This window comes from Meleagris gallopavo, chromosome 16 (genome assembly GCF_000146605.3).
Source record: "Meleagris gallopavo isolate NT-WF06-2002-E0010 breed Aviagen turkey brand Nicholas breeding stock chromosome 16, Turkey_5.1, whole genome shotgun sequence".
NCBI lineage: Eukaryota > Metazoa > Chordata > Aves > Galliformes > Phasianidae > Meleagris > Meleagris gallopavo.
In genome coordinates this window covers 4,919,805-4,947,715 of record NC_015026.2, presented here as the reverse complement: position 1 = coordinate 4,947,715, position 27,911 = coordinate 4,919,805, and the positions used below count along the sequence as shown (strand labels likewise).

The 27,911-nt window shown below is 42.7% G+C and overlaps 1 protein-coding gene and 1 non-coding gene across 4 annotated transcripts; both read right to left on the bottom strand.

The window, feature by feature from the left end:
* Positions 1–22: 22 nt before the first annotated feature.
* TRNAL-AAG lies at positions 23–105 on the bottom strand. Its single transcript has one exon. It is a non-coding gene; the product is annotated as a tRNA-Leu (tRNA).
* A 1,665-nt stretch (positions 106–1,770) lies between these two features.
* On the bottom strand, positions 1,771–27,905 carry EEF2K (eukaryotic elongation factor 2 kinase). Of its 3 annotated transcripts, XM_010719448.2 has the most exons (19): positions 27,883–27,905; positions 22,473–22,797; positions 21,083–21,133; positions 19,199–19,299; positions 17,686–17,746; positions 17,049–17,086; positions 14,778–14,949; positions 12,966–13,115; positions 11,073–11,205; positions 10,308–10,435; positions 9,485–9,686; positions 9,185–9,252; positions 8,357–8,434; positions 7,469–7,531; positions 6,741–6,875; positions 6,186–6,374; positions 5,671–5,795; positions 5,124–5,302; positions 1,771–4,482 (listed from the first exon to the last, which is right to left on the bottom strand). In XM_010719448.2, exons 2-19 carry the CDS (start codon positions 22,716–22,718, stop codon positions 4,373–4,375), a joined length of 2,229 nt encoding a protein of 742 aa, XP_010717750.1. In that variant the 5' UTR covers positions 22,719–22,797; positions 27,883–27,905; the 3' UTR covers positions 1,771–4,372. The 3 variants fall into 3 exon arrangements, with proteins under 3 accessions (XP_010717750.1, XP_010717752.1, XP_010717751.1); XM_010719450.2 differs by lacking the exon at positions 7,469–7,531; XM_010719449.2 differs by lacking the exon at positions 21,083–21,133.
* Between the last annotated feature and the right edge of the window lie 6 nt (positions 27,906–27,911).

Genomic DNA, 27,911 nt, shown 5'->3' with positions numbered 1-27,911 from the left:
AGCAAAGAAGCAAAAGAACTACTGGCAGCGGTGGGAGTTCGAACCCACGCCCCCGAAGAGACTGGAGCCTTAATCCAGCGCCTTAGACCGCTCGGCCACGCTACCGCCATGCTAGCACTTCCTTCGGCGCCCTCTTTCACTACGCAAGGCGCCGCGCTGGCACCAGTTCCATCCGACCCGCCCGGAGCTGAAGCGGCACCGCGACGGCGGAGCTGCCACGTGTGCGCCTCCGGGAGCCGGGGCTGCAAATCCGGCAAAGCGTGACACGCATTTCAGTTCTCTGTTGCAAAACTAAAACTCAGTTGATTTGAAGAGTCAGAAAACAGACTTCATGTTAACTGGGCTGTTTTTCTTCCCGCTCCCTTGCGGCAGTGTGAGGACTGAAAGTTGCTCAGCGCGGCCCCGAGGTCCCTTCCCTGCGCAGGCACCGCTGTAAGGTGATAACGATGGAACTTTTCCCAAATTAAAGGTGAACCTTCTGGAAAACTCAAGCTACCTGCCTCATTTTACTGCTTTGCATTATATTGACACAGGAGTTGGGCAAGACAGGCACGGTCCCACCCCTCGTATTAATGAGGGCCCGAGGGCCCCACAGCGTTCTGGTCTCCAAGGGTGGATCTCTGTGCTTACCCAGCAACCAGCCCGACTCACCGCTGCAATGCAGCCGAGGGCTGGAGCCAAATCCTCCCTTTTACAACACGGGCGAGAAGTCCCGGCTCAGCTCAGCTCAGCTCAGCTCACCTACACTACGTGTGTCTTGGCTGGCCTGCTGCTCTCTGAAGGGAATGCAAGTCTACAGGGAGAAGAGTGAGCTTCATGTCAGTCCCACAGCTGGGTTACAGACAGTATTTTTACAGTGTGCTGCCTGTCTCCATGAGCTCTAACTGTTGTGCTTTCCGCCACCTGTTCCAGTTACCCAGCACCAGACTTGCTGGGCTAAACTTCACCATTTTCCATCTCAGTAAGAATGAAGAGGCCTCCCATGGCTTGATTGTTCTGCTCTTTCAAGGTGTACTGGAGAACAATTTCATATTGTATAACCTATTGTAGCTACATAGTTTAAACCTTTCCCATTAAACCAATACAAAGGCAAAAAAGCAAAAAGGCAAAAGCAATACAAAGGCTCCAGTTTAAAAGGGCTCCTATGAGTTTATTCTTGAAGAGAACAGGGAACAAGCCATATCGAGATGACAGTGCATCATGAGCTACTGCACCTGTCACAAAAAACTCTTTCTCCTCATATCATCCAGGCCAAATATTTCCATTCTTTTCTCAACATTGAGCCATAAAGATGGGTCTGTAACAAGGGAGCAGTTCAATGCTTACATCTTATCATGTACTCATTACAGACACTGCAGAGTAACTCAACACAAAGACAACAGCACATCACCTTTCCACCTTTCCTGAAGAAAACAGATTTCCTTGTTACATGTCCAGTAATTTCCTCCCAGCTATTTCCAACTGTTGGAAGTGCAAGAAAACAAGGATTGAACAGGAGAAACAACACGATTTCTGGAAGCTTCTAAGAGTAAAACTGAACTTTGGAACATTTTAAAAACTCTACTGAGCAAACTGACAAAAGAACAACTTCAGTGACCAGTCAGAATGAAACCAGACGACTGAGAGGGCAGGGAGTGATGCAGTAACTGGTATTTGCATGTCTGCTGTACAAAGAAGGGATTCCATCGTGCTGTCCTTACCCAAGCTGTGCTCCCACTGACATTCAGAAACACTGCACCCAGATAAATTTCACCAGGCCAAGCCTCGAGATTTACTCTCGCATTTTTAAAAAATACAGATTTTTATTTATTCATTGTGAATAGATTAAAAATACAGCATGGAGCAGTATCATTCAAAAAGTCTGTCAATACAGTTTATCTTCAAAAGAACATCATAGCTAAATTGTGCATATTTCTGTAAACGATTTTAATTTTCAACTTGCTGTCAGCCCTCCTTACTGTACAGCTAAATAACATGATACCACCTTAAGACTGAAGGTAGTCTACAGCATTAACAAGTATTGGCAAACAAATTATTGATCACGGTATTTTTTCACTGAGCTACATGGACATTTACATATCAGATCTACAGAGAACTGTCAGCAGTTACTGAATGTAGCAAATTAAACTATATCAAAAAGTGTCAGTAATTATACTCTAGTCCTTTACTTACATATTTTGGACGGTCACATTCAATCTCCTCTCCTCCCTGCGTGCTTGCTGGGGTTGTTGCACATATGCTTCCTTCTTGAGGAAAACCTCAAACTCTTGGCACCAACACCTTACAGGGAAAACAAAACCTTTTGTCTCCACTCGTTACAATGCCTTCACTGTAAGTTTTGCACAAAACACTCAGTATTCAATCACCTTCAGAGATGAATGGCACATTCGCCTTTCATCACCAAGTAATAATTAAACAATATGGAAGAGCAAAAATGCCACATCCAAGAAGCTTTAGGCACTCAAAACACAACTTGGATAGGCATTAAAGCATTCACTGATGGTTGCAGTTGTTATTAGCATCATGCTTTGACACTGTTTAACAACAATTTAAGATCCATTTGCCAGAAAGAGTAAATGGGGAGTGCAGCTTTGGGGCCCAAGTAACAAGCACACTCATTAAGGAAAGGAAGAATGAATTTCTTTCCTGAGCAGTTTCTAAATTTTACAATAGTCTTTGTATATGCAAGCAAGGAGCTCCACTGAAATCAACTGCATCAACATGCAGCATGTTCAGTTCTACCCATAAAAGCTCAAAAGCTTTGCTGAAGTGAGGCTGGCTATGCGTTACAGACTCTCAGCACTTCCTAAGGGCTGCCCCTTCTCTATCCCAGAAAATGTCCTCAGGAGATGGCTGCACCAACAAGCTATAAAGGTTTTGTGTTAATCTCCTGCAAAATGATTGTTAGCCAAGATAAGAAACAGCAAGAGCTGCTATGTTCTCTGTATAGCACTGCAGTTTTTAGAATAAAATACTGGATTTGGGGAAGAAAAAAAAAACTTCATGCCATGATAATGCAACCACCACCATACATGGCTTAAGATTATGCAGACAAGTTACAGGAATTCAAGTGTTTGGGGATTATAATGTTTTCTCCCTATAATCAGCAATTTTCTGTAACTGACACTTAAAACCATTAAACCATTTTTGATCTCTTCTGAAGAACAGAGGCTTCCTAGAAACTATAGGAGATGATGCTAAAAGTCAGATGAAAACTCCCCAGTGCTAATACCATGGAAAACAAGCTTTGTACCGTATGGTAGTATTTAATAAGTTACCCAACATAATCTGGAAATTTACATATATATTTGCATATATCCTTCATCAGTCAGCTTAAATCTATCAAAGCATCATGTGAAGTTACTTTTTGAACCATAAGAGAGCAGATAAAACACACAAAGCCATTTAAACCAGATAAATTATTTTCTATACACAGGCACAGGTAAATCAACATCGCCCAAGTTTTACAAATATCCCTCTGGAAATGCTGGAAAGTGTATTCTCATTTGAAGTGAGATGTTCTTGCTTTGCTGAGAACTGAAATGTCTCTGTAAAATTAACTATATATTACCCATATAGTACAGATCATGCTGCTATAAATCACCGGGCAATACTACTACATGAGATCAGTAGAATTCTACACAATGAGGTTGTTATACTGTACAAAATGTGAAAATGAGAGAGGTAGCTGGATGCCTCACCTCCTTAGGATCACTAATGTTTTTCTGATAGTAAGATATGCAGTGGTGGCAATAACACATATTCCATTCTGAATAACCTTACTGTCATTCTGATACCTTTTTTCCTCCCCCTCTCCAAACTCTAAAGATTCTATCTAAAATTAATCTGAGAATAAATCAGTGCCCACTGGGAATGGGACTAGTTACTAAGAGGAGCTGCATGCTTCACGTGCTTATATTGCACATTTACATTCACATGCAAGTTTGGTGAGATACACCAACAATGAAGAAATGCTGTGAATGTAGGGAAGTTTATTTATTTTGTATGTGCGGGAGAGAAGAAAAATGTAAACACACTGATCAGTTGCTGTGTATAAAGCAGGACATGTGAAACCCAAGCAGTCTTCTGCTTCACTTTTCATTAAAAAAAAGAAGTTAAAAAATCAGCGTCCTCTGTTCTAACAGTTAAAAATATAGCTATATAAAAGGTCCAGAATGTCTGTTCTACAGCTTTAAAACACTTGACAGAAATACGCTATAGTAACCTACATCCTAGCTGCATTTGTATTTCAAAAGAAGTTAGAAAACTAAAGTACAAAAAACTGCTAACGCCACAAAAATATATCTTTTTAGCTGCAAACATACTAAGTCTTTAAAAAAAGTTTATCTACAAGAACTGCTTAATTGTAGTGTCATTCTTCCATCATCGCCCAAGCCTCTTCTGCTTTCTGGTAGTACTGATTTGCCAGTCTGCCCTTCATTGCTTCCATTGCTGCTTCTGCTGCTTCTGTGTAGAGATCACCTAAGGCAGGAAACAGTATCAGTCACATTGACAAGGTAAAGGCATCTCTCTTTATCATGAAGCAATTAAAGGACAAAAAGAGAAACTGGGTTCAAAATACAGGACCAGATGTATGGGTGCAACTGGGTATTTTACTACTGTTAGCAAAGTTACATCAGCTGGGAATCTGGCTTTCACTCTTTAAGTTCAAAGTTACACGTCTGGCTGCTGATGGCTCTTCAATGTATTTATGATGACCATAAAAGGGAGTAGCCCACAACAAGTTAGTATAGATTTATATACAGCTTACATAATAACTAAGACAGTACTGCACAGGACCTGAAGTTACGGGTGTAAATTAAAATACAAGCAGCAACCTGCAGTTCAGTGGCCTCATAGGGAGTGAAGGATAACGTTAGCTTCTTGGTGTGCCACAAGACTGGAGCAGGCACCACCCACTACCCCTGTCATCAGCAAAATCTCTTCCCACGCCCTCCCCCCAGGATTTTCAGCTTTACATCACTCACTGTCATTACAATGTAAGGGTACTGATCCTCTGAATGCTTTATAGCAGCTGAACAATGCAACAAAATGCATTTTTTAGGTATGTGGAAAAAAAAAAAAAGCAGAATTACTGATTATAGAAAAAAATATGGACTCACCTGATCTCTGTGGGTCCTTGTCCAGGTGGAACCCTCCTGTCATTAGCATCTCTGCTTCCCTGGCCAGGAGTAGATACCGGGGCTCATCCTGAGTGCCATCATATTCACCTCCCTCATCATAGTCAGTCATGTTCAGGGCAGCGTTGTACCAGTACAGAGCTTCCTTCCAATCCTGTGCTCTGATGTTAAAAAAACATATAGAAGGTGGTTACCTTAGAAAACAAATATACCTTGCACTGTAGATTCAGAATTCTATTTTGCACTAGACTTTCAGAGCCTTGATGGTCTCCAAAAACACAAGAGTTTTCACAGAAGCTCACTAACTCTGCATTGTAGCACCAGATCACTATACCAGGTGAAGCTGAGGGCACTTTGTGGAGAAGTTATCAAGCTAAAGTGTCTTGATGAACTCTTAAGTGAGCTTTCATTACTAGTTGCATGCTTTTGGTCTTATGGCTTAATAGCTTCATGTGAACGGAAGATGTGCAGCAATTATAATATACAAATACACCAACTATAAGTTAGATCACTCAGTCATGCACTGTACCTGTCTGAACCTAGATTGACACCTGTATCGTATGCTCTTGCTACCAGAATCATGGAAGGCCGGTCTCCAGCTTCTGCTGCTCTCAGCAAGTAATCAAATCCCTTTTTTCTGTTCTCCTTTGTGTCCTAGTAAAATAAAGAAAACCTCTAAAATGAATGTTTTTATGTACAGCCACCCCTTCCTTTCTCTAACACTAAATGCCTGTTCTTCTGCAGGTTACCAATGGCTGCAAGTGTTGAATATATCTGAAAAACAGGCTCCAAATTGCTGAGTACATGAATAATAAAAATACTTTAAAAACTTCCTAAAGATACACAATGATTTGCTGGCAATATCAACAGGCAGTGGTTTTGGTGCTTTGTCCAAGTCCTTAACTACAAAGTCATTCATTTTCTCTGAAGAGACTACAGAACACCTGACCATCACTTTGTCTCCATTTCCTCCTACTCTCATATCATTTTTCCATGTGAACACAGTTTTGGATTTTGAAATTTTCTTTCCTTTTTCTTGTTTACCTCTAAAGTGACCTCAGAAAGAATGTGATGTGGCAGCTGAGAGCACATGAGTCCTAACCCCACAATGGCTTCCAGCTCCCCGCAGTCTGCAGCGTGCTCCAGGTGGAACAGAGCCGACTCACGATCCCAATCTTTGTCCTTCTCACAGAAACGCCCAGCTTCATGGTAACGAACCATGGCCAGATGAACCTAGAGCACAGTAATGCAGGAAAGATACACCAGTTTAAGTACAGATCTCATTCTTCAGAAGCCATGTGCCCATACTTCACTGAGGCACAAGAAATACCTCTCTGAGGTAACTACTTAAAGTTGTGTATGTTCCTGCAGAATCAACAGCAGAATCCTTCCCAAAGGAGCCCAACTATTGCAAGACCAAAGGCAGATGGAACGTGTGGAACTTAGACATCCCTTATGAAATATGATTAGGTGACAGAAAGCGTTACACACTTGCCATTTATTTTCACCTGCATGATTAACTCAAGCAGGGAAGCACTTGTATAAAAATACAAGATCACTTTTTCCATCTGGAAAGAAGAGTTACCAAATCCATCCTACCTTCCCAAGGATTGACTTCCCAATTTTCTTTTCAAGTTCTAGTGCATTGAGCCTCTGAATTTCTTGAGCAACGCAGGATGGTCTGTGGATGTGGACTCTGGAAGAATTGTAGAGATTCCATTTCTCCACACTTATCTGAAATATGGAATATAATACCAAATTAAAACTTCTATACTATTCATTTTTATCGCCATTCAGAAATCAAAGCCTCTATTGATAATATCACTGATCAGTAATTTATTATTCTAGAAACTAGTTACAACAGGCTGTATTTTATAAAAGCATATAAACAGGTCTGTTTTTCCCTATTTCAATCATATATACAGTGGTGAGAGGCACTTAAAATGCCACTTTAAAAATCTTACCCAGCTATGTATATGACACAATTTGAAAATAAAGTGCAGAAATGAGGTATCAAGTTAGCCAGAAAAAAATCCATAGAACTATGAATCCTTTTTAGGTTAGAAACCCAGGCAGTCACTAATTTACACTAGGTACCAGGTAAAGAGGTGACAATTTACTTATGATGGTATTTCTTTAAGTGAAAAATAAAGACAAAAAAAGGAAGAACACAGAGGGGTAAGTTATTATTAGCAGAAATTCTGTAGTTGAAAAGGAAGGAAAACTGATATCTGATTTAGTGATGTAAAGCTAAATGGTAGATGAGTGGAATAAAGGACAAGCAGAGTGGTAAACTCATTGTCTATGAACATTTCTGCTTTGTTTACCCTTGCAGAGCTTCCCAAACTGTCTTCATCAGATTCATGTCTTCGGTTGTTGTTTGAATGGCCCTATGTTAATGTAGAGATTTGCAATATTTAATTTAAAGCAGTGTCTGCAAGTTACTCCTTTATATTACTCCTATCCAAGAAAACAGGGACAACAATCAAAATAGTTTCCAATGAATTCTCTTCAGTGATACTGCAATATAGAATAAAAAGGAACATGCTGAAATGGTAAGGAATATAGCACCACCAAGCTTTAATCCTGTAAACTAGATATTCTATGACAAATACCTTCAGACTTTAAAGGTGACAAAAAGAGTGCTACCCTTTGAAGCAATATTCTCTTTCCTATCTGCAAATTAAGTATCTAGTTAAGATGTTCAGGTCAAAAAGCATTTCTTCGTAAGTTTTTATTTTAAGGGAGTAATAACCACCTATCCCACAGGAATTCTACTGTTGCATATCATTAACTGAGAACAATATTAAATACTGTAATACCTCACGCCATAACTCGTAATAGAAGGTAGAGAGGGTAAAGTCTGAAAGCAGTCAGATGCACAGATTCAATATGACTTGCTATTAAGGAATGTTTCTCAAGTGCAACACACTACGCTTGGAAAAAAAACCAACCCAAACCAGCAACCCATAAACCAGCAATATGCAATCGAATGTGATGTTTGAAATTAAACTCCTCATTACAAATAGTGTAAAGGTGTAATGAATATTCCCAAGATGAATAAGTAATTTTGCAGTGTGAGGAAGTTTCTTTTCAACTGTTTCCTTTGTTCACAAAGTCTAGATTAGGAGGGATGAAAACGAGATTCTTGTATAGAATCACTTCAAGTATGAACAAAAGGCTTCATTCTGCTAAGCCAACAGTCAGGTTCTTACCTTCTCTCTATGATCCAGATCTTCTAGCTCACTTCTCTTCTCACTGGGATATCCACTGTCTCCACCATTTTCAAAATCCTACAGAAGATGAAAAGGAAGCACCACTAAATTAGCACTATGCTTTGTAAGGATCTCAGCTTGACACTTCCACAGAGGAAAACTTCTGCTTGGTTTAATGAGGTATGTTGTGCGACCTTTGACAGACACAACAAGACTTACAGACTCAGAAGTACTCAGAAGGTACAGTTCGAGTCCATGTTTCCTCCAAGATACATTATAAATAAATAAATAAAAATCAAGGATGCGTATTCGATCAAGTCATGAGTTCATTTAATGTAGTTTTGAGTCTTAGGCAGTTGAAAGATAAAATAATTAATGGATAGCCGTGGCATAGTGGCCCTGGTGTAGGAAAATTCCTTTTGCAAACTTACTGCAGAGAATCTCAACTGAGGAGACCAACATCCCTCAGTATGCATATTTGCAGAGACCTAATCAATGGGGATTCTGTTTAGATGTCATACCACAGCTGCTGGCAAAAGTGCCAGAGGCACACGCAACATGCAGGCAGGGGAACAGATACATATTTTAATTATCTGTTAAAATATACCAGATGTAAATAAATTTCTGAAGAAGAAAATAATGCTATTTCAAAATAAAATATTCTTCCTTTGTAAGAAACAACAAATTCACCCAGGTAATGTGACCTGCAGCACTGAGAGCAGGCTGAGAGCCTTCATGTGCTCTTACTGAGCAAAGTCTTCTGATAGTTCTTTGAAGAGGTATTCATTAAGGAACTGCAATCTCATTTTCCATTGAAAAGACACTCACCCTTTGGTTATCAAGCTGATCAGAGTCTTTGTGAACCAAATTATCTACTTCATTGAACACGGGCCAATCTAGGACAAAAAAAAAGTGCATCTTACTCTAAGGATAACATGCCCAAGGAGAAAATTCTAGATGTTATCTTACTTCAATCAGTTTTTTCACAAAAGCATCCTTAAGAACTGAAAACATTAATTGCCTACACAGAAGTACTTTGACTAAATACAACATACTGTGTATTTAAAACCAACCAAATGACACAATACTTAAGAACCCTCAAGGAAGCTATGTGTGAAGAGCACTCACGAAGCACGTCCATCTTTTGGCTGTGGGGGGTTGCAGAAGAAGGAGAGCAGGGCAGAGAGTCAAATGCCACATCACTCATGCTTTCATCTCCAGAGTTCTCAGACAGGCGGGAGAGCAGGGGAGGCCGACTACCAGAGATGGTTCTCACCCTGCTGCTGCCACATTTCTCCTCTGTGCCACGCAGAATTGTCTGAGCTGATTCCTTGGCAAATTAACAAGAAAATCCCATGAGTAATGCTTCACTGTGTTCTGAATATGATACATACGTCAACATGACTGCTCCTCCACAGCGGCCCTCCACAGAAGTAGGGGGAAAGTAAGCATATGTACATAACGACTTCCTTTGCAAAGTTCTAGACCTCAACAAAATATCAAGCGCTGGCATCATTACAGCCAGAGGAAATTCTGGTTAGGAATGAACTCCATTCAAAATGTATCCCCAAGTTCTAGACTTGCGAACTTCAATTGAAGCTGAGATCAGTTAAAGGTGAGCAGTTCTATTCTTTTTCAGTTTCCAAATTAGATCTAAAAAAACCCACCCCACCCTACTAACAATTTCAGCATTCAAAGCATTCCGATTTGGTCCTAAAAATGTTTGCTTTGTGATGTTCTCTATTAATTACAGTTATTGCATGAATTCAGAGCCAAGGACAGATAAGTAAATTTTAAACTGACGTATTTTAAACTGCAACATTAGTAATTAATGTGGTTTTATCTGCCACATAAATCATATATTTAAGTTTTATTAACAGTGCTTTTAAAATTAGAATAAATCAGCTATACTGCTTAGCTACACTTTTCATTTATTTCCATTAGCACTTACAAGCAATTTGTTACTATGATCCAAGGCATCTTTTTCTTTGGATGAAAGGTCAAATGGTGCAAGGCCCATGCTTTTGCAAATCTTGTTACAGGAATGAGAATGAAAGAATAAGGCCATACCTCGAACACCTATGGCATTGAAAAAAAAAAAACATGAAGGGTTTACTCAAAGTTTACATGATGGATTACTTATTGAAAGCTAGAAGTTCTAAAGAGTTTTCTAAGAAACCAAAAGAAGACAGAAAGGAAACAAACAAACAAGTGAAAGTAGTCTGCAAAATCTTCAACAGTTATGTATGCATGGAATATAAATAAAGAAACAAAATTAGAGAGAACACCTAAACTTGATCCCGTTTCCAAGACTTGCTGTGTTCTATGAACAACTTCATGTATGGAGCTTTAATAACATGCAAGACTTACCTCTTTATATTCATCAGTGCCCATTTCTGCAATGTGGCAAGGAAATTAAAGGCCATAATTATTGCTTTCACGTTGTAGGAAACTACTTTATTTCATTACTCGTTTGGCCTAAGAGTGGGCCAGCAGACATAAGCCACAATCAGCTCCTGTTTTAAATCTGCCTGTGATAAAATCTACTAGGGACAGCTGTCCTGGGCAAGGACCGTTTACAACAGAGGTTCCCCAGCTGTTTCCAAGGTCTTCAGAGAAGTGCCTGCCGGCTCAGCCACGTAGCTGCTACTCAGCAGGCAGCAAGAAGAAAAAAAATAGACACCCACTAGCTCAAAAAACAAGATGTTGGTTTTACCTAGGTTGCCATCTCCAAAATCTGTACCACTCTCTGTATGGATTTGAGGGTCTGTGTAAAGATCTCCAACTCCCTGGATATCGACAATAATGAGTTGATGTCCTGAGCGCTCAAATGTGAAGTGACTGAAGGCCTGCAAAGAACACAGATGTCTGAGAAAACTCACCCGTTAACTGCTGAAACCAGCAACACTTCCTGTGGCTGCTCAGAAATTACAGATACTGTACTAGTGAAACAGACCTGGTAGGAACATCATGATGATAGCAGTAAGAGACTAAGAGGATCTCACGGAGTTTTGTCCTTGCATGAGCCTGGAGTCATAGAGATTACACTTGGGCATAAATTCTGGCTGACTGGCTCATGTGAAATCGTGCAAGTCAATCAAGTGGGATTTTGCCCCGGTCTTAACCTGGATGGCATAACAGAAACACTAGCAGTTCCTCATAAATTGTTTTACTAATTATTGCCACTCAGGCTGCATCAAAATACCCAATATCCTATGCAGTGGCTAACTAAAGTCAACATTATTTGTTGGGGAAGAAGTAATTGCTTCCCAGGGTCCAAATGTGGATGAAAATTTCAGACATCTGCTGAATGCAAAGAAGTATCAGTGCCTCTGTGACACTGCTTCTCCAACCTGGCCCAACTCAAAGACGGGCTAACAGGGGTAGGGGTGAAGAGCAGCAAGAGATGCTCTTGCTGTATTCCTCTTTCCAGTCCAGGAAATTCTGTTTCCCATACAGTTGTGTCCCTCAGAGCTGCTAGGCAGAGGGAGTAACCAGCAGCTAGCAGAGCCTGTGCAGAATCACCTCTGCATAAACATTCTGGCAGTGCCAGTAGATCTCCAAACTCTGCAGCTCTTGGACACTGCTTCTGCCACCAGGAAAAGCCCCACCACATTATGCAAAAAGAAAACATGAGTGTCTTCTCCTGGAATTCTTCCACTACTGTGCCCACTGGGAGGCCCTCCAGAACAGCTGATCTGGCTCTACGTTCATGTATCAGACAGTGAAATGTACATTTGTATGCTTTAAATGCTGTGTTCCAAAAATGAGGTATAAAAAGCCCTTTGGCAGAAAGCTGAGCCATTAGGATCTTCTGGGAAGGCCTCCAAAAAGCACTGCCAGGCCTGGGGGAGGTGACTGGTGGTGATAAACAAACACTTTCACTGCAGCAAATCTCACAGAACACTTTGTTCCCAAACTGTGAAAACACAGCACTGAACATAAACGTCCTGCTTTCACTGAGCATCGCATAAATACCTTAAAAACAGGGAAAAATGAAACTAACATAACTCTCAACTCCCCATAAAACACTCATTTGATATGCTGATCACTTTGCATTCTTTGCAAAGTATTTTAAAAGCTCTGTGAACTACAAGAATTCCAATCGCTTGAAATCCATAGCTGTGTTTTTATAACCACCGTCAGACTCACCTACTCAGACACTGCAGCTGATAAAAACATGTTCTTAAGCACAAATGCAGATGATGTTTATTTGGATGAATTAGATGTCTGCCACCTCCTTTTGTGTATTACTCTGAGATAATAGCAGACTACATACTTACTACAAATTAAAGCTTGCCTTAAATCAAAGAGACTTTAATTAAAATTACAGGCATCAAAATTCTTAGAGGCAAAAGGCTTATGGTTCCCAAAGAGCATGAATCACGTTCAACTCCACTAAAAATCAACAGACAGTGAAAAGCAAAAAAGAACTGCTCAGCACGAAACAGCAGGCCCCAAGTAAGGGGAGGAGATACTGCAAAAAGAGAAATTCATCTGGCATTGTACTCTAACGCCTGCAGTTTCCTTTTTTGGCAGTAACACTTCTGGACACAGCCAACAAACTGCTCCCAGCAGACTCTATGGAAAGTGTTACACAAAGCCTCACTTGCGGAGTAAGCCGAATGTTGTCATCTCGCACAAATCCAGAATTTGAGTTGTATTTGATGTATTTGCCCTCAATGTAATGTTCCAGATGAAAGAGAGGCTTTCCGGGTCTGTTCTTCATTTCGATAATACAGGTCTGTACTATATCCACCTAGGAAGGGAGGAAAATAAACAGTGACTAACAGAATACTGTCTTCTGACCAACGTGCGTGCGAATGCTCCAGCTGTGAACACTTTGCCAGAAAAAGCAGCCAAATAATTGCCAGGATCTGTCTGTCTAACAGAGGGATGGAGGATAAGCCATTTGCTGCTTTGGCTATTGAGGGAATTTCATAAATTAAAAGCAGTCATTTCAAAACAGTTTGTTTCTGTAAAAAAAAATCCTACTGAAAAATTCTTAGCAAATGTTGGCTATTTTATTTCTTTGGAGACTTTAGCAATGTGCTGCAGTCTGTACCCAGATAGCAAAATACAGAGTAACTACTGAACAAATTGTAGATGTGCTTCTTCAAAGAAGGACTGAAGACTTTCTTCCATTCAGATATTTCTGTATCTGCTCCACCTCATCCCTTTGCACCAGACACATTCTTAAAGGGGAAACCAGCATAACTCTCACTGTGATTACATCTTTCTCCCATGGCATTTAAAACTTGACTAGATTCTTCTCTGTGCCCTTCAACCTTTACCTCCTTTTGGTACTGCCAGACAGACAGTTATTAATCAACCCCTTTATGGAATGCAACACACACAGTCCACGTATTCAGAAGCACTCACTAGTTTTTAGCTACCAAATTGTGAAAGCCCCCACAGCGAGGCACACGTTTTGACCCAAGTGTCCCATCCAATCTCACATCACAAGCAGCCTGTGGTAGAACCAAAAGCAGGACTCACGGTCCCACAGAGCAAGGGCAGTGCCTTTCTGATCCTTTCTTCCTCTCAGTTGAAGCCACAGTAGCAGATTAAAGCTACAGTAGCAGCAGATTAAAGCAGTTTATGCACACTGATGCATACCACAGATGGTCAACAAACAGCAGCTACTGCCTGGGAATGCAGGACAGTGCAGCCCTTCATCCCTGCATGGTAATTCTTGTTTTTCAAAAAGCAGATTGGTGCTGGAGGTGCTTTTGTCCAGGAACAAAAGACCAGCTTTGAATCTTATGTGTTTGTGCACATTCCTTGCAAAGAGGACAAAAGCTTCTCTCAATATCCTGAACCTGGTCTGATGTTCCATCCACCTGGGAGTTGCACACAACTTAATGCTTTGCCCTTTACATACTGTGTTGAGACACCTAAAGCAGAAAGAGTCACAGCATCTAAATTATTTCACCAGTCCTTGGGTCCTGGAAGATTTGTATTTGAACAGCTCCAGGTTCTCACTTCTTCTTGATATCAGTGCTAGAGAGGTATCCAACTAAGTGCAGAAGACTTAAGCATCTACTTTACTGGAGCACTAACAGTTAAGTGCCTGCTGACACTGCTGCTGGAAATAAATACTGTGACATCTGGTTATCTGAAAAGCAGCTGGGCAAACACCAAAAAGAGCAAAGCAAACATCATTTGATTTTGGTGTGCAGTCAACACCTGAGATAAGTCTGACATTCACAAAGTGCCTAATTTTGGACAGTGGAAGGCAATTTTTGCAATTATTTCATTAAAACACAACTACCATAATGATAAAAGACAGCAGAGCAAAAGACTATCCAGCAATTAAACAGAATAGAACATGAACAACTAATCCCCTCCAAATACATTTGCAAACTATCTAATAGAAGAGCAGGACTGGATTACTGCATGGCAAGACCTCTGAATGTACCTGCTTGGGTGGTTTGTGCCGGTTGTACTCTTCTCCCCAGAGCTTTGCTTCCATCTGAAGTCGGACATCCTCAAAGTACACCTCCCTGCCTACGCTCTCTATGTACCGCTTGGCAACGTAGTTATAGGCAGCTTTCCAGTTCTGAGTGTGTAAGAAGTTGGATAGCTTTTTCCTGAAAAATAAATCATTTTTGAATTTAAAAAAAAAGTCATTTTAATTCAATCTTCCCCATTTCTTTGTCTCCACTGACAAAGTCAGGCCATGAGATCAGGATTACTCTCAGTCTGGAGTAAATCTTGCATCATGTACCAGATAGATTATCTGAAAAGCAAAGCACAGGCGGGGAAAAAAGGAAAAACCTTTTCATTCCATATGAATGGCTGGGAGTCTTCAAAGCACTTGTTTCGTGTGCCTGCTGCTACTTCCACTCTGGACTTACAACTTTCCTGACTTTTCTCTCGCCACTCCCTCCCCCCCTCAAAAGAAAAAAATCCACAAAACACAGTATGAAGGAGTTTTACAGCCAACAATTATTTTATGTAGAAGTGAACAAGGAGTGGCTTTTCAAACAAGGAATGAGAGAAGACAAACCTCTCCTAAGAGAAGAGCAGTGCTGCTTTCTCAGCACACAAGGGTGATAACTACTCAGTATCCTCGTTCTCCAAGAAGGAAAACTGTAGATGATCATTTTTGCTCTGATTCTAGCTTCTGTTGAAGTGCAAATCTCTAATCCACAGGTCCCTCAAGAGTGAAGAAAAAGACCTCCTGTAGGGTTATACAGTCACTGTGACACAGGCCTTGGAAGGAAGGAGCAAGTGAGCTAAGAATTACAGACAATTTGAAACCTGTCCAGATCTCTTAAGAAACAAACTTCGCTGTATAGAACATTTCATGTGCTCTTCTAAAGCCAACACTCCCTGAAGTTTATTGAACTAAGCACAGCTAATGCCATCACTGTAATGATGAAAGACCTGCATAAATCTACAGAACTCCAGATGGGAATTATCAGTACACCACTGAGATTTATAGAAGATTTAGGACTAGGAAGATGACACATAAATTACATTTTCTTTGTGCAATAGGTTAAGCTGCAAAGATAAATCTGTTTCTGTCTCTACTCAAGACATTCCCTAATGTGAAACTTGGTCATTCAGAAATAAAAACTAAAAGCAGTGTCAGCAGATTAAGATTTGTTACTTCCTAGGCTTCTCTACTGCTTATCTATGTGGCTCTGCAAGCGTGGAGCCACCAGCATGAATCCATTCCAGAACAATGAAGAACTGAATGACTGAGGGTTATTCTGGGTTATATAAAAGGGGTTATTCTGCCCCCTTTTTCCTCAAGTTCAAAACAGCACGTTTTTGACACTCAGGAGTTTCTCTTCCCAGAAATGAAACAAGACATGAAATGCAGTCTCTTTAGATTCTGCAGCTGGAAAGTGGAGAGAAGAACCTAAAAGTGCACATTTACGTTTTCCAGGAAAGTCATATCCAGAACCTGAAAGAACAGGGTACTTTTCTGGCACAGACTCACTTATAGGTAGGTGCTGATGCCCATAGACATATTTCCTAATATTCAGAAGGCAACAAAATAGTTCCTCTTGCCTTCCCTCACACTTCACTGTTCTGGAATGAATAACTGCTAATGTTCAAGCTCTATCTTACTCAGAACAAGATGTCTGGCACACGTGATTCAAAAGAAACTCTGGGAGGACAGCCTTCTTTACTAAGGAAGGCTTTTGAGTTGAGGTCATATGAACTCAGCTATTCTTCCCCTTTTTTCTGTGCCCAAATATGGGCCTGGAGATGGCCTTCAGACTGCACACCAAATTTAAAGATACTATGGCACACTTAGAACCCAATAAAAATGAAACAAAACTGCTGCTTCTGTATTTTTATGAATATTTTGCCTCCAACAGATGGTGGAAATAGCATGAATTTATGAACTGCTAATTGACAGTATAACTTGCTGGAGCCGGGCACAATTGCATGTTATCAATGCCACTGTGGTTACAGTAAAGGCTGTGGGATGGCTTTCCAAAGCAAGCTCAGTGGATGCATGCATCACTCTTACTTGCATTTTCCTTAAGAGAATGATCTGGTTTCTGAATCCCAGTCTGTGTGCTGTGGTTGGAGTTGCATAAATAGGAGTAAACCCCTCAGCTACACCTTTTAGAAATGCAAAGCGGGGAGCTGCACTGCACATCTGTGAGAAACTCCAGTCACCACAGAAGAAAATGCTGCAATAAAGATAAAGCTAGCAAACACTTACGTTCTGAAACATTCTCGCATTGCTCCACGGCCAAAGGGCTAGGGAAAAGAAAAAAACAAACCCATCACTGTCATTTTCACAAAGTTAATTTCTAACCAGTAAGAGACACAACAGTGCCCTCCCCCTTATGCCCTGGAAAAAGTAGTTCTCAGATAGGCTCTATAGCATATCCATACCCACAAGGAAAACTGAAAACCCACCATCCACTTGAGGCAGTAATTTGGGGAAAAGCAGCACAGAGCAAGGTGATTCCAACTCATTGCTAATCATATGATTTAATTGCCAAGTGACAGTAGCTTCTACCCCCACATACTGAACATAAGTAGGCCTACTGCCAGGCAGAGATGAGGCCAGCAGGAAATGGGAGGGCTGAAATGGGAGAGATCTCTGGGAAAGAAACAAATGCCTCTTACAGTGCTGATGGGGAAGGTCTAATTCCACGTTCTACTGTTCTGGGGAGAAAAGTGTGCTGGGATACCAAAACATAATGGATGAGCCAGAATAGAAAAGAAAGGAGAAAAGAAGAATCAAAGCTTTTATGTGGAAAAAAAAAAACAAACCTGCTGCCATTAGTCAGTAATAAGAAGGAAACAATAAATTTGAGTGCTAATAAACATGAAGGGCAGCGTGATCTTACTTGTGAAGCCATCTTGATGAGAACTTCATCTTCAACCCAGTCCCCAGTAACTGCATTGTACCTGCAAAACCAGAAGTTGTGCTTCTTAAAAGTAATGCAGAACAAACCAAAATCCTCCCATTTTCACCACCTATGCTTCCTGATCTCTAATTAATTGCTTGAAAGGCCTTCTGCCATTCAATACAACTTCCAGTCTTCCTACTATGCTCCTGCCCTCCTTACGCGGTTAGTCCTTCAGGTGAGAAAGAAGAAATTTATCTCTCTTCAAATGGACACCGAATCCTATGGATGATAAACAGACTCTGAGTATTCCAACAAAATAGGCCTCATCTGCTTTGGTAGTAAATCTCCTCGTGATGCCTAGGCAGCTCACTGGGGGCACGAAGAGCCCTACCAACTTCTACAGGCTATGGCTGTGACAAGCAGAGGGGCATAACACTGCATCACGAGAGAAGCAAGTCTCTGCACAACCACACGGCAATATGAACCATGACTCCAGTTTCTCCTCACTCCCTTAACTCCCAATACAGTAAAACCCAAACTGAGAACCAAAGGAGCTGAGTCACCAACACAAGATTATTTCCAGCCTGACTCCCCAGCCCTGCACCAAGTATTTCATGCACGTATACACTTCAGTTCCCCATTACATATTCTGTACCACCCCTGTTTGCAGCAGGCAGAAGAGAGTTAGAAACAGAAATACTCGAGTCATCTCTTTCTCATGGGATATGTGAGCAGCCCTAAACCTGTATGCAAACTGTTTCAGGACTGAAATAGTGTGGCAGATCAGGACCAGATGCAGTCTGTGGAGAAGGACAGTGCAGAGTGACAGCATCATGTGATGGGAAGGGAGGCCTCCCCAAACACTGATGCTCAAGGGTAATTAACTGGCCTCTAACTCCTACCCATTCCTCCTAGAAACCTCTGTCAGTGGGGTAAATGTTTTGGCAAAGCCTGTGCTGAAGCACTGAGAATAGTTTACAAAGCCAGACTGGGTTTCAGCACGTACACCACGCTGAGCTATTCTGGGCTCTGTAAGGATGTAAATTCCAGCCACATGCAGCAATACTGCACAGATAAGCAACAATGAAACTTTATTTTGGGAAAGGCACGGAGTGCAGTTTTTTTCCTAAATTATTTAAGTACTTGCAATATAGATATAAAATACTATGAAAAAACTCTCCTTCTTTATTGGAATTTATTTCCTTATTAGATTAAGTTTACAGAGTTAATAAGGCAATCAGAAAATACTTGTTTCCCTATCTGTATGGTGAAACTGCTTAGATGGTAGAAGGAAAAGAACAAGATAGTGGTTTGCTGAAAGGTTTAATTTCCTGACTGCATGCAGTATTTATGCACTCCTGGGAGATGCAGTTAAGACACAGTCATTTTGGACACTACTGAAAGGTCTTCAGCCATGTAATTACACACACTCTATACCACACAAACACAGCCCTTGCTTAAGGCATCAGGTTCTGTTTCATTTTAGCATTAAAAGCAAAAACCCCCAGACCTGTAGCGAGTGGCGTGTTCGGTCTCGATGTCCTCAAGATGAAATTCTGCCCAGGGATCAGGCATGTGCTTAGCTTTCTCAATAGCATGTTTCCAGGTTTCCTGAAGGAGTTGCAAACCAGTAAATTATTCAGAGTCAGCAGCAGCCTATGAGAAGGGCATTTTCTAGAGCACACAGGGATCTCGGTGTTACAAGGAGGTGCAGCTGCACAGCTCCCCAAAGCACTGGTGACAGCAGGAGCAAGGTATGGCAGACTTCCTCCATGATTTTATTTCCCTTTTTTCTATATTTGGTACAGAAGATCACCCTGATATTTTATAGTTTCTACTATAATGAAGTAGGTCAGAAATACACCGCATCAGGTTTCATTTCAATTCCTACCACCAGAAAGTTACTGAGAAATCTGGTATAGTATACATCAAATATAATTAGCAAAAATTGTAACTGGCAAACATTTCTCATATACAATATAAATAACAATGCCACACCTAAATGATATGAATTCCCTTCTGCTTTTCTATCTTTTTGTAACTAACAGCATTTGCTGGCAGTATAAGCATAAAAAGAGCATTAAGCAATAGAGCAATATGAAGGAGGAAAAACAGTTTGATAATCACCAAAGCTGGCAAACTGTGCTCAGTGTAAGAAACTAGAAATTGGCATGTTGTAAAAAATAGATTATCATAACAATTCCAGATTAGTAGCTATTTCAATCCCCACCAAGTCACTTGCAAAAGCTGAAAGGAGTTTGCTGGAATTTAACATCTTGCTCTGCCAGCTCTATCAAATTAATTTCTCTCAACACTTGTGTTACTCTTTTTATATTGTAATGCTCCTAAAGAACTCAAGCCATGATCCCATAATGCCTTCTGTAAGGTAAGCAGGAGAAAGGGCTGCTCTGCTCCCCCTGTCAAACAGCACCTCCGTAAGTAAGGAAATACCAGCCACAAAGACTTTGCTACTGCCTCTGAGACCCAATTTCAAATATGCAGAAACAGTAACAGTTGCAATTTTTACAATTTTATTTTTCCATTTAGTATTTAAATCTCAGCCAAAACATTAAAAAATGCAGTATAAAATTATTTCAGCAATGATATCAAGAGGCTTTTGAAGAAGCCAAATTTTTAAATGGCTCTGTTTATTTGTATTTTGGCAGTAAATCAGCACACTCTAACAATTCAAACATGTCCTTTTCCACCAAGAAAACCATGAAATGAACACAAAACTATAGTAAATAAAGTAAGGTTAAAAAACACAATGAGAAAAAAGTCTTTCTGCATGTTTTTAACAAAAATGCTGTTGCCTCAGATCATGTGATGATGCACGTTTCATACAAGTCTGGGCACACCTAACTGTGTATGCAAAGAATAGGCAGGGACAGAAACAAGAAGAATTAGGTGGTCCCTTACCTATCTCAAACCATTTTCAAGTAGGGTGCCTCTCTAAAAGGGGATGTGTCCATGATACATAGAAATTATTTTAAATAAATGAGTTTTGTGCTTGATCTCGTGAGGTGCTCTGCACACAGCTCTGTTCTAATCTTCAAATGAACAGCAAGTTGGATGTTGTGTAAATGTACTGAGTGCTATTTTCCTCCAGCATATGGCTGCCATACAGACCAAGCAGACATCTTGCTACTATTCTGTTGTTGCCCATAGTAGGAAATACGGTGAAGAAACAACTGCAGAGGCATGCTTTAAAGGAAGTGCTATTTCAGGGCAGAGAACAGGTGAGTATTGTTTCACTGAACAGCTATCTTGATCACATACGGGCTGAGGCAAGAAAAAAAAAAATCATGAACAAAAACAGTCACAGAAGGGGAAAAAAGGAAAAAAAAACCGTTATGCATCTATTAGATATGGTGTTCACATTGTTTTAACCTACCCGACTACGGTCAACCACAGAGCCGTGCTTAGAGCGATGCTGTGTGTCATTCTATAGGATGCATAGAGACATAAAAGTAGGAAAACACAGGTGATAAGTCAATTGATTGACAAATAGCCTCCTCTCTGTTAATTAAAAAGAAGTTTTTTCCACTTAAAAGCCGCTCTTAGACTGAATCCCTTATTTAAGTTAATTTTTAGAACATCTGTCAACAAACCTGTTCAAGTTGACAATTTGTTCAAATAGGAGTTAAGAGAGTCTTGCTCAGTAACTAGCAAATTAATCACTGCTGAGGGCTGTCGAAAGGCACAGCACTGGCAGTAACTGTTCCATCTCTGCAGTTCCTTAGCAATGCCCCACGCTGCCAGCAGCTCTGGGGTCTGCAGGCAAACTCTAAGGCTGTGGTGGGTTAAGGTGCTGTCAGCCCTGGCTGATTGTTTCGTTCTGTGTCAGAAGCCACCATTTCTGTGACTTCAGCAATGTTCGGAGAGCTGCCTGCTCCACATCTGATCACGTTTAATCTGTGCTAGGAGCCAAGATACCAAAGCAGGCCTTGCAAAGCCCAAAGCACAGCACACATATTCTGCTCTCCCTACTGCAGGACATAAGCTTACAGCAGAAGCAGCACGATAGCTTAGGAAAGAGGAAATTAATGCAGTTTAAGTCCTTATCAGTTTTATCTCTGGCCACATGACTCAGAACTCCCACACATATGCAAACCCAGGGGCAAGTTTTTACTACAAAACTAACTACAGATCAATCTCCCCACAGGTCTTAACTTGTCTAGCCCAGCACACATTAAGATCTGTCCCACTGTCTATACTAAGTGTTTTACTCCTCATATTCTTTAGAAAATGTACATTTTAATGCTTCTCCTAACCAGCTTTGGCAAAAACCTTACTGCAGACAAAATGGTTTCGCTTTTGATGGATTATTTGTCAGCTGACTTACATAAAACCTCTGGTATCTCTGCAGAAACAGAGCATGCATTAGGCATAACTGAATTTCAGAGTATCTATTAAACAAACAACGTTAATATTTTAATAATGGATGCATTAATAGAACTCTAAACCTTAGTCTAGAGAAAATCCAAGGGCCATTCCAGTTGAGCATGAGCAGTGCATGCTACAGGTACCCAACCATGCAGTGCTGTCACTTCTGGTTTTGAGGCTTTGTCTCCTGGGGATTCCCCTCCTGTCCTAAGAGGGACAGTCTGCAATTCAGTGGCAGACCACTGGCTTCATGGAATTAATTGCAGGTCTGGAGACAACAGACTTACATGTTTTACTGAAAAGCATTAGTTTAAAGAAACAAAGCAGTTACAGAACATTTCCCTCTCATGCCAAGTAACAAAATCCAAACCCTACTGAAGGCTGCAGTCAGTACTTACCTTGTAGTTAAAGGAGTTTCTAGGAGAAGAGCTGGAACTGTACTGCTCGGTTTTGGCTAAGTTGCTGTAATAATTGTCAACTTTACTACTGGCAGACTTGTTAGAAACTGGATCATCAGTTATTGGGCAGATATAATAGTTGTCTTCATCATCACTGTCTGCATCCAGATAATTTCCAGAGGTCAGTTCAGTCAATCTAGCATTATCAATCCCTTCCATACGGAAGATAAGGTCCTCGTCGGCCATGTCTGTGGGAGGGCACTTTAACTCCTGCACTGAGGGAAGCAGCCGCTGTTCCAACACACATGCAGGCAGAGGGGAGAATCTGGGTGAGAGAGAGAAGGAAAAAAAAATGGAATGAGCCATTATTCAAAGAACAAACCCTACACGGAACTGCTCACTGGCCAATAAATAAATGCCATCTGCATTTGGCTGTATAGAAGTGAGTACCTCTGTGAGGTTTTCAATTCCTCAGTGCTAGATCTGGGTTTGCAGAAGGTAAAGGCTTCTGGGAGGGTGTTTTAAAGCAGCTACAGGACTGCCAAAGTAAGATCAGCAGGCAGTGTAACACCGTGAGACTACAGGGACTGCACACACCGCCCGCTGCTGCAGTTTGCTCACATTCCCAGCTCATCCCGTGTGTTTTTACCCTTCACCATCTGACAAGTGGAATTTCACAGCACTGATCTTCAGAACTCGAGGGAGCTGTGCCTCACACATTACACGGCTGAGTCCTCAATTTTTCAGGACTCTTACTAAGGATATTGAATACAAAATTAACATACAAAATTAATAGCCAAAGGAGTTTGAAAGCATTACTGGGACAAGACAGAAGATTGCCCACAGCACTGCCAACACTTAAGCAGGCATTAGCTCCTATCCACCAAACGGCCTGAAGGGCAAAGCACATTGCCAGGACAGGACATCCCTGGGAGGACAAAGCACAGAAGAGGCCAGGGAGGGGGGCCTGGCATCGAACCCCACTGCTGCCAAATGCAGTGCAGGTCTGGCAGTTTTCTGTGCAGCCCACCATAGCATCCCTGTGTACACATATCTCCATTCACCAAAATAAGGGCTTCCAAATGGCAACATGAGGAGCAAAGGGTAAAAGGAAAAGAGTAACTTACTCTGGAAAGCCTACAAGAACAGATCCCACTGTATTTTCTTTTATTTGAAAGGTACAGATAAATCCAGCTGCTTACATGATGATCAATAGCAATTGGTATATGGCAAAAAATGTATTCCATTTTGAAGGCTTACAGTGTCCTCCCACTGATTTAAATTCACCATAGCAATGCAATTACCCTACCAGTGCTCCCAACACCTCCACAGCTCCCTACCACATCAGAGCCCTCCTCCCCACTTGACTCAATCTTTTCTAATGATTTGCATTATTTTAACAACCCAGATAACTGCAGTCAGTGGAGCAGAAGATTGTTTGAAGCACACTTCCAAAAACCCTGTGGGGAGAGCAGAGCCCATCACCACTGGAGCTGGGCACCGGCCTGCAGCAAATGCCACGGTCCTAAAGTTCATCCTCTGCCTCGTGCAGGTCAGGCAGCAGCTAGAATTACAGCTAGGCTATTTCCATCACATAGAGCTTAAATGAAAAAACGCCGTCCTGGATTAACGGTTCTTGTGCTTAACAAAAAGAGACAGCTTGGTAGCCTCAGCTTTTTAGTAGCTCCCTGGACTGTAAGAGAACAGAATAGGGAAGGTTTGGCTTCCCCTGGGGCCAAAATGAACTAAGCAAAATGAAAGTTGAAAAGATAAAAAATACAATCAGATCTGCAACAACGGCAGAACACACTTACTAAAACATGCTCTAGTTTTTCTAAGTCGGGGAGGTGATCTCTTGTATTTTGATAAGGTCTTTTGACACATTAAGCAGTGTCAGAGACCGCAGGGAGTTCCACAGCAGTACCAGAGGAGCCGCCCTGCAGCACGGCCCACCTTCCCACACAGCCCTTCCAAATTACTGACGTCGCTTTCAGTGAGACAGAGCACTTGGGATGCACAGCTCTGCTGGTGCAACAGCCACGCAATATAAAAATGGCGAGGTGAGTCATGAACGTGTTTTTTCCTGGAGCTCAGGTTCCACCCCAGCCATCTCACCACGGCACCGTGCCCAGGCCCCTGCCCATACAGCGGCAATGATTCAGCAGGACCGAACACAGGCAATGCCTGCAGCTCACACACTGCCGGCCGCACCGATGTGCATGGCACCATTCTGAGGAAGGAGAAGTTTGCCACTTTGCAGACCCGTCACATCTTCCCTTCCACCTCGCAGTATGGCTTCAGCCAGGCAGACTCCAGCACACGGAGTCTGGTGGCTGTAGGCCCTGCAGTACTGCAGCAGAGCACCTTCCGTGCAAGGGCTCATTTCCGTCCATCTCCTGCAGCACAGCCACATTCACGTACTGGTATAGGTACCCTGCTTCCCAGGAAGTATTGTGCCCAGGCTTTGCATTGCTTCTCTTCACCCCAGGCTCCAGGTGATCTCAGTACAAGTGCCCTTTCGCCTTCATTCCTGCTCTTTTCCACTCATGCTACCAAGCACACATGCATGGGGCTGCTGAGATATTGAGGACAGCGTGAACTGCCAGACTGGGCCACTGCCATGGTTCATCTAGTGCCAGTGAAACCATCTCTCTGCCACGCACGTTTGCTATTTGTTTCTTCTGTCGAGAGTGCAACATACAGCCGATTCCTTCTGGACTCCCTCCTGGTCTCTCCGCTGCCATTCAGCTCTGAGGTCGCAGCCAAACTGACCACAGCTGAACCGACAGGCGAGAACAACCCGGCTGATGGGAGCGCCGGAGGCCTGGCCAGGAGCCTGCGGGCACAGCACAGCGCTGCTGCCTCCACACAGCCTGCACACAGCAAGGCCCTGCAGGAGGGCCGGGCACTGCCTGACTCTACTGGGCATCTTCCTCCTTAAAAAGTACAGCGCAGATTTACAAACGTCAGCATAGCTGTAAACCTCCATCAGGAATTAAGGGCACTCCCTGTGAAGTGACCAGAGCCCAGCAGCACGCACTGCCAGGCCCCTGTATCAGTGACCACGTCCTCTGCCTCCTACGCTGCCACAGCTGTCTCAGCACTTTAGCTTTAATTACTCACATCTCTCTGCTGCATGAGGAATAAGAAGGGTGGGATGACTGCAGTAATCACCCAAACCTTCATACAAATTTAGCTCAGTTTACGCAACTATTTGCTGGCTCTTCAGATGGATACTATGCATATACTGCAGTCAGGCCTGCTGTCAATTTGAGGGCAAAAGTAAACTGCACAGAGCAGCGCATCCTGATTTGTTGCACACGATGCACAGCTTCATCCTGGAGCTGTGAAAATGATGGCCTTCTGCACTTACAGCGCACAGCACCTGCCGTGTTCTCAGCACCACGCAGATATCAACCTTCCTGCCAGCACCCAGCTAACAGGAATAACATGTTTTACGTGCTGGAAAAAATGGGGCAGGAAAAAACAAAGCCCCTGGAAGAGATGGAAGGCTGCCTGGATACTCAGAAAACACACCCACATGTTCATTAGTGCTTTCAAAATCAAGCCCTGAAGCACACAACTTCAGGCAGACACACCTACTGCCTGGTCCTGGAGCAGCTGCACCCAATCAGCTCCACCAAGAAGCCCAGAAAGGACAACTGCAGAACAAGGTGTTCGCTCTATCTCAGTGCTGCTCCTCAGCTCTATGTACACTCTGCCCTTCTCCAACAGCAGCAGCAGAAAAACCCCAAGTCCTGCAGGGCTTGCAGCCGCAGGAGGTGCAACACAGCTGCCAACACACGGTTTCTATGGGACAGGTCGGCTGCTGCAGGCAGTCACACACAGCAGGTGCTTCAGGCCCAGGGTGCTGGAGCAGCAGCAGCAGCAGCAGCAGCAGGAATGCTGCCACTCGCTTTGTAAATTGAACACTATTGCAGAAATTACTAAAATCTCTCTTTTATTCTTGCAACTGTGCTTCTTGTAAAGGGCTCAGGTTTACCTTGAAAGTGTAGTCACTAAATGCTGTCCTCATGTAACATGCTCTTTAAAACAGAATTCAATAATCAAACTTTAACCACACAAGCACTGCTCTAAACTTAACAGGCTTTTTTTGACCAAAAGCCTTACAAAAAAGCCTGAGCTCCATTCCAAGGCTTACATTCTGCACTGCTGCGTTACTGCACAAATCCAAACCATGCAGCAGCTGTTACTGCTGCTGTGCTCCCATCCTTCAGACTCCGATGTCCATGGCAGAAGCTTTCCTTGAGCTAAGCAGCAAAGAAGAGCACACCAACGCACTTTTTCTTTTAAAAATCAACCTTGTGCTATGCGATTAAAGATGAAAATATAAGATACAGTCAATTATTAAATCTGATCACATTTCTACTAATTTCAGGCTTTTCCAATGATTGTTTCAACTATTTTCTCTTTCTCTCAGCATAATAATCAAGAGCCACGCCACCAGCACAGGGAGGTGAGTTGCAAGGACAATGCTCAATGTTATCAAACATAGTGCATGTGCAAATACACAACCAGAGGGGAGAATTCACATCAGAGTGCTGACAAAACACTGCTTACTTCTGCAGGGCACCTGTCGTGATCAAACAGCTGGTACGGCAGAATCCCCGAGTGAGACCCCAGCAGCCTATGGACACACTTTGATTTTGAGGGCTCCAGACAGTAGCAGGGAGCACCTCGGATACTTTTCTAGGGCTGTCCCAGCTCTGACACAGTCGTCCTTCAGCACAGGGCACAGGACAGGGCCTGGAACAGCCCAAACGTCTGTAGGGTCAGTGTTAAGGCGAGAACTCTCCGCTCCCTCTCCCCGTATAAAATCCCTTTACTTTAACGCATCCGCCAAAGCCACCAAGCAGGAGTCCTGCAACAGCACCGAGCTGCTTTTCTCGGAGGGAGAAACGGCTCTTAGAGATCTGAGATGTAACCGAAGGACCCCAAAGGCCGCGCACCGTACGAGGCGCACAGAGAAGCAGCGTGCCGAGGAACGGCCCGGCGCCCTGCAGGCTGCAGCACGGCACAGCCCGAGTCCCGCAGCGTCCAGCAGCCTGCAGCCGTTCCCACCTGCGCTGCACACGGCTGAGAGAACAGCTACAGCGAGTCGAGCTGACCGCCCCGATAGGAGTCGGCCGAAGGAGGCAGGCTTATGAACGGCCTTCCGCTGCCGTGAGCGGCTCGGTTTTTTACTGGGCTTTCCGTTCCGGGCCGAACAACGCCGAGGAAATAACTGTGACTGATTTATTTGCGGGCACCCGCCCGGCGCTCCGGCCCCGCTCCGCCCTCAGTGATTCCCGACGGGATCCGCCGCCGTCCTGGGCATCCCGAGAGCTGCCGCCCAGGACGGCTGCCCTGACGGCCCCGCCGCGATCCCACCCGGCCTCCAAGCACCTACCGGGAGCCGCAGAGCCCGACCCGCCGCGG

Bases quoted from the DNA above. Each gene is read 5' to 3' on its own strand.
- EEF2K (XM_010719448.2), bottom strand. From the start codon at position 22,718: ATGGCCGACGAGGACCTTATCTTCCGTATGGAAGGGATTGATAATGCT. The intron at 14,950-17,048 runs GTAAGTGTTTGC...TTTATTTTTCAG, and splicing joins ATGCGAGAATGTTTCAGAAC to GAAAAAGCTATCCAACTTCT. The intron at 13,116-14,777 runs GTACATTCAGAG...CTCCCTTCCTAG, and splicing joins GGCACAAACCACCCAAGCAG to GTGGATATAGTACAGACCTG.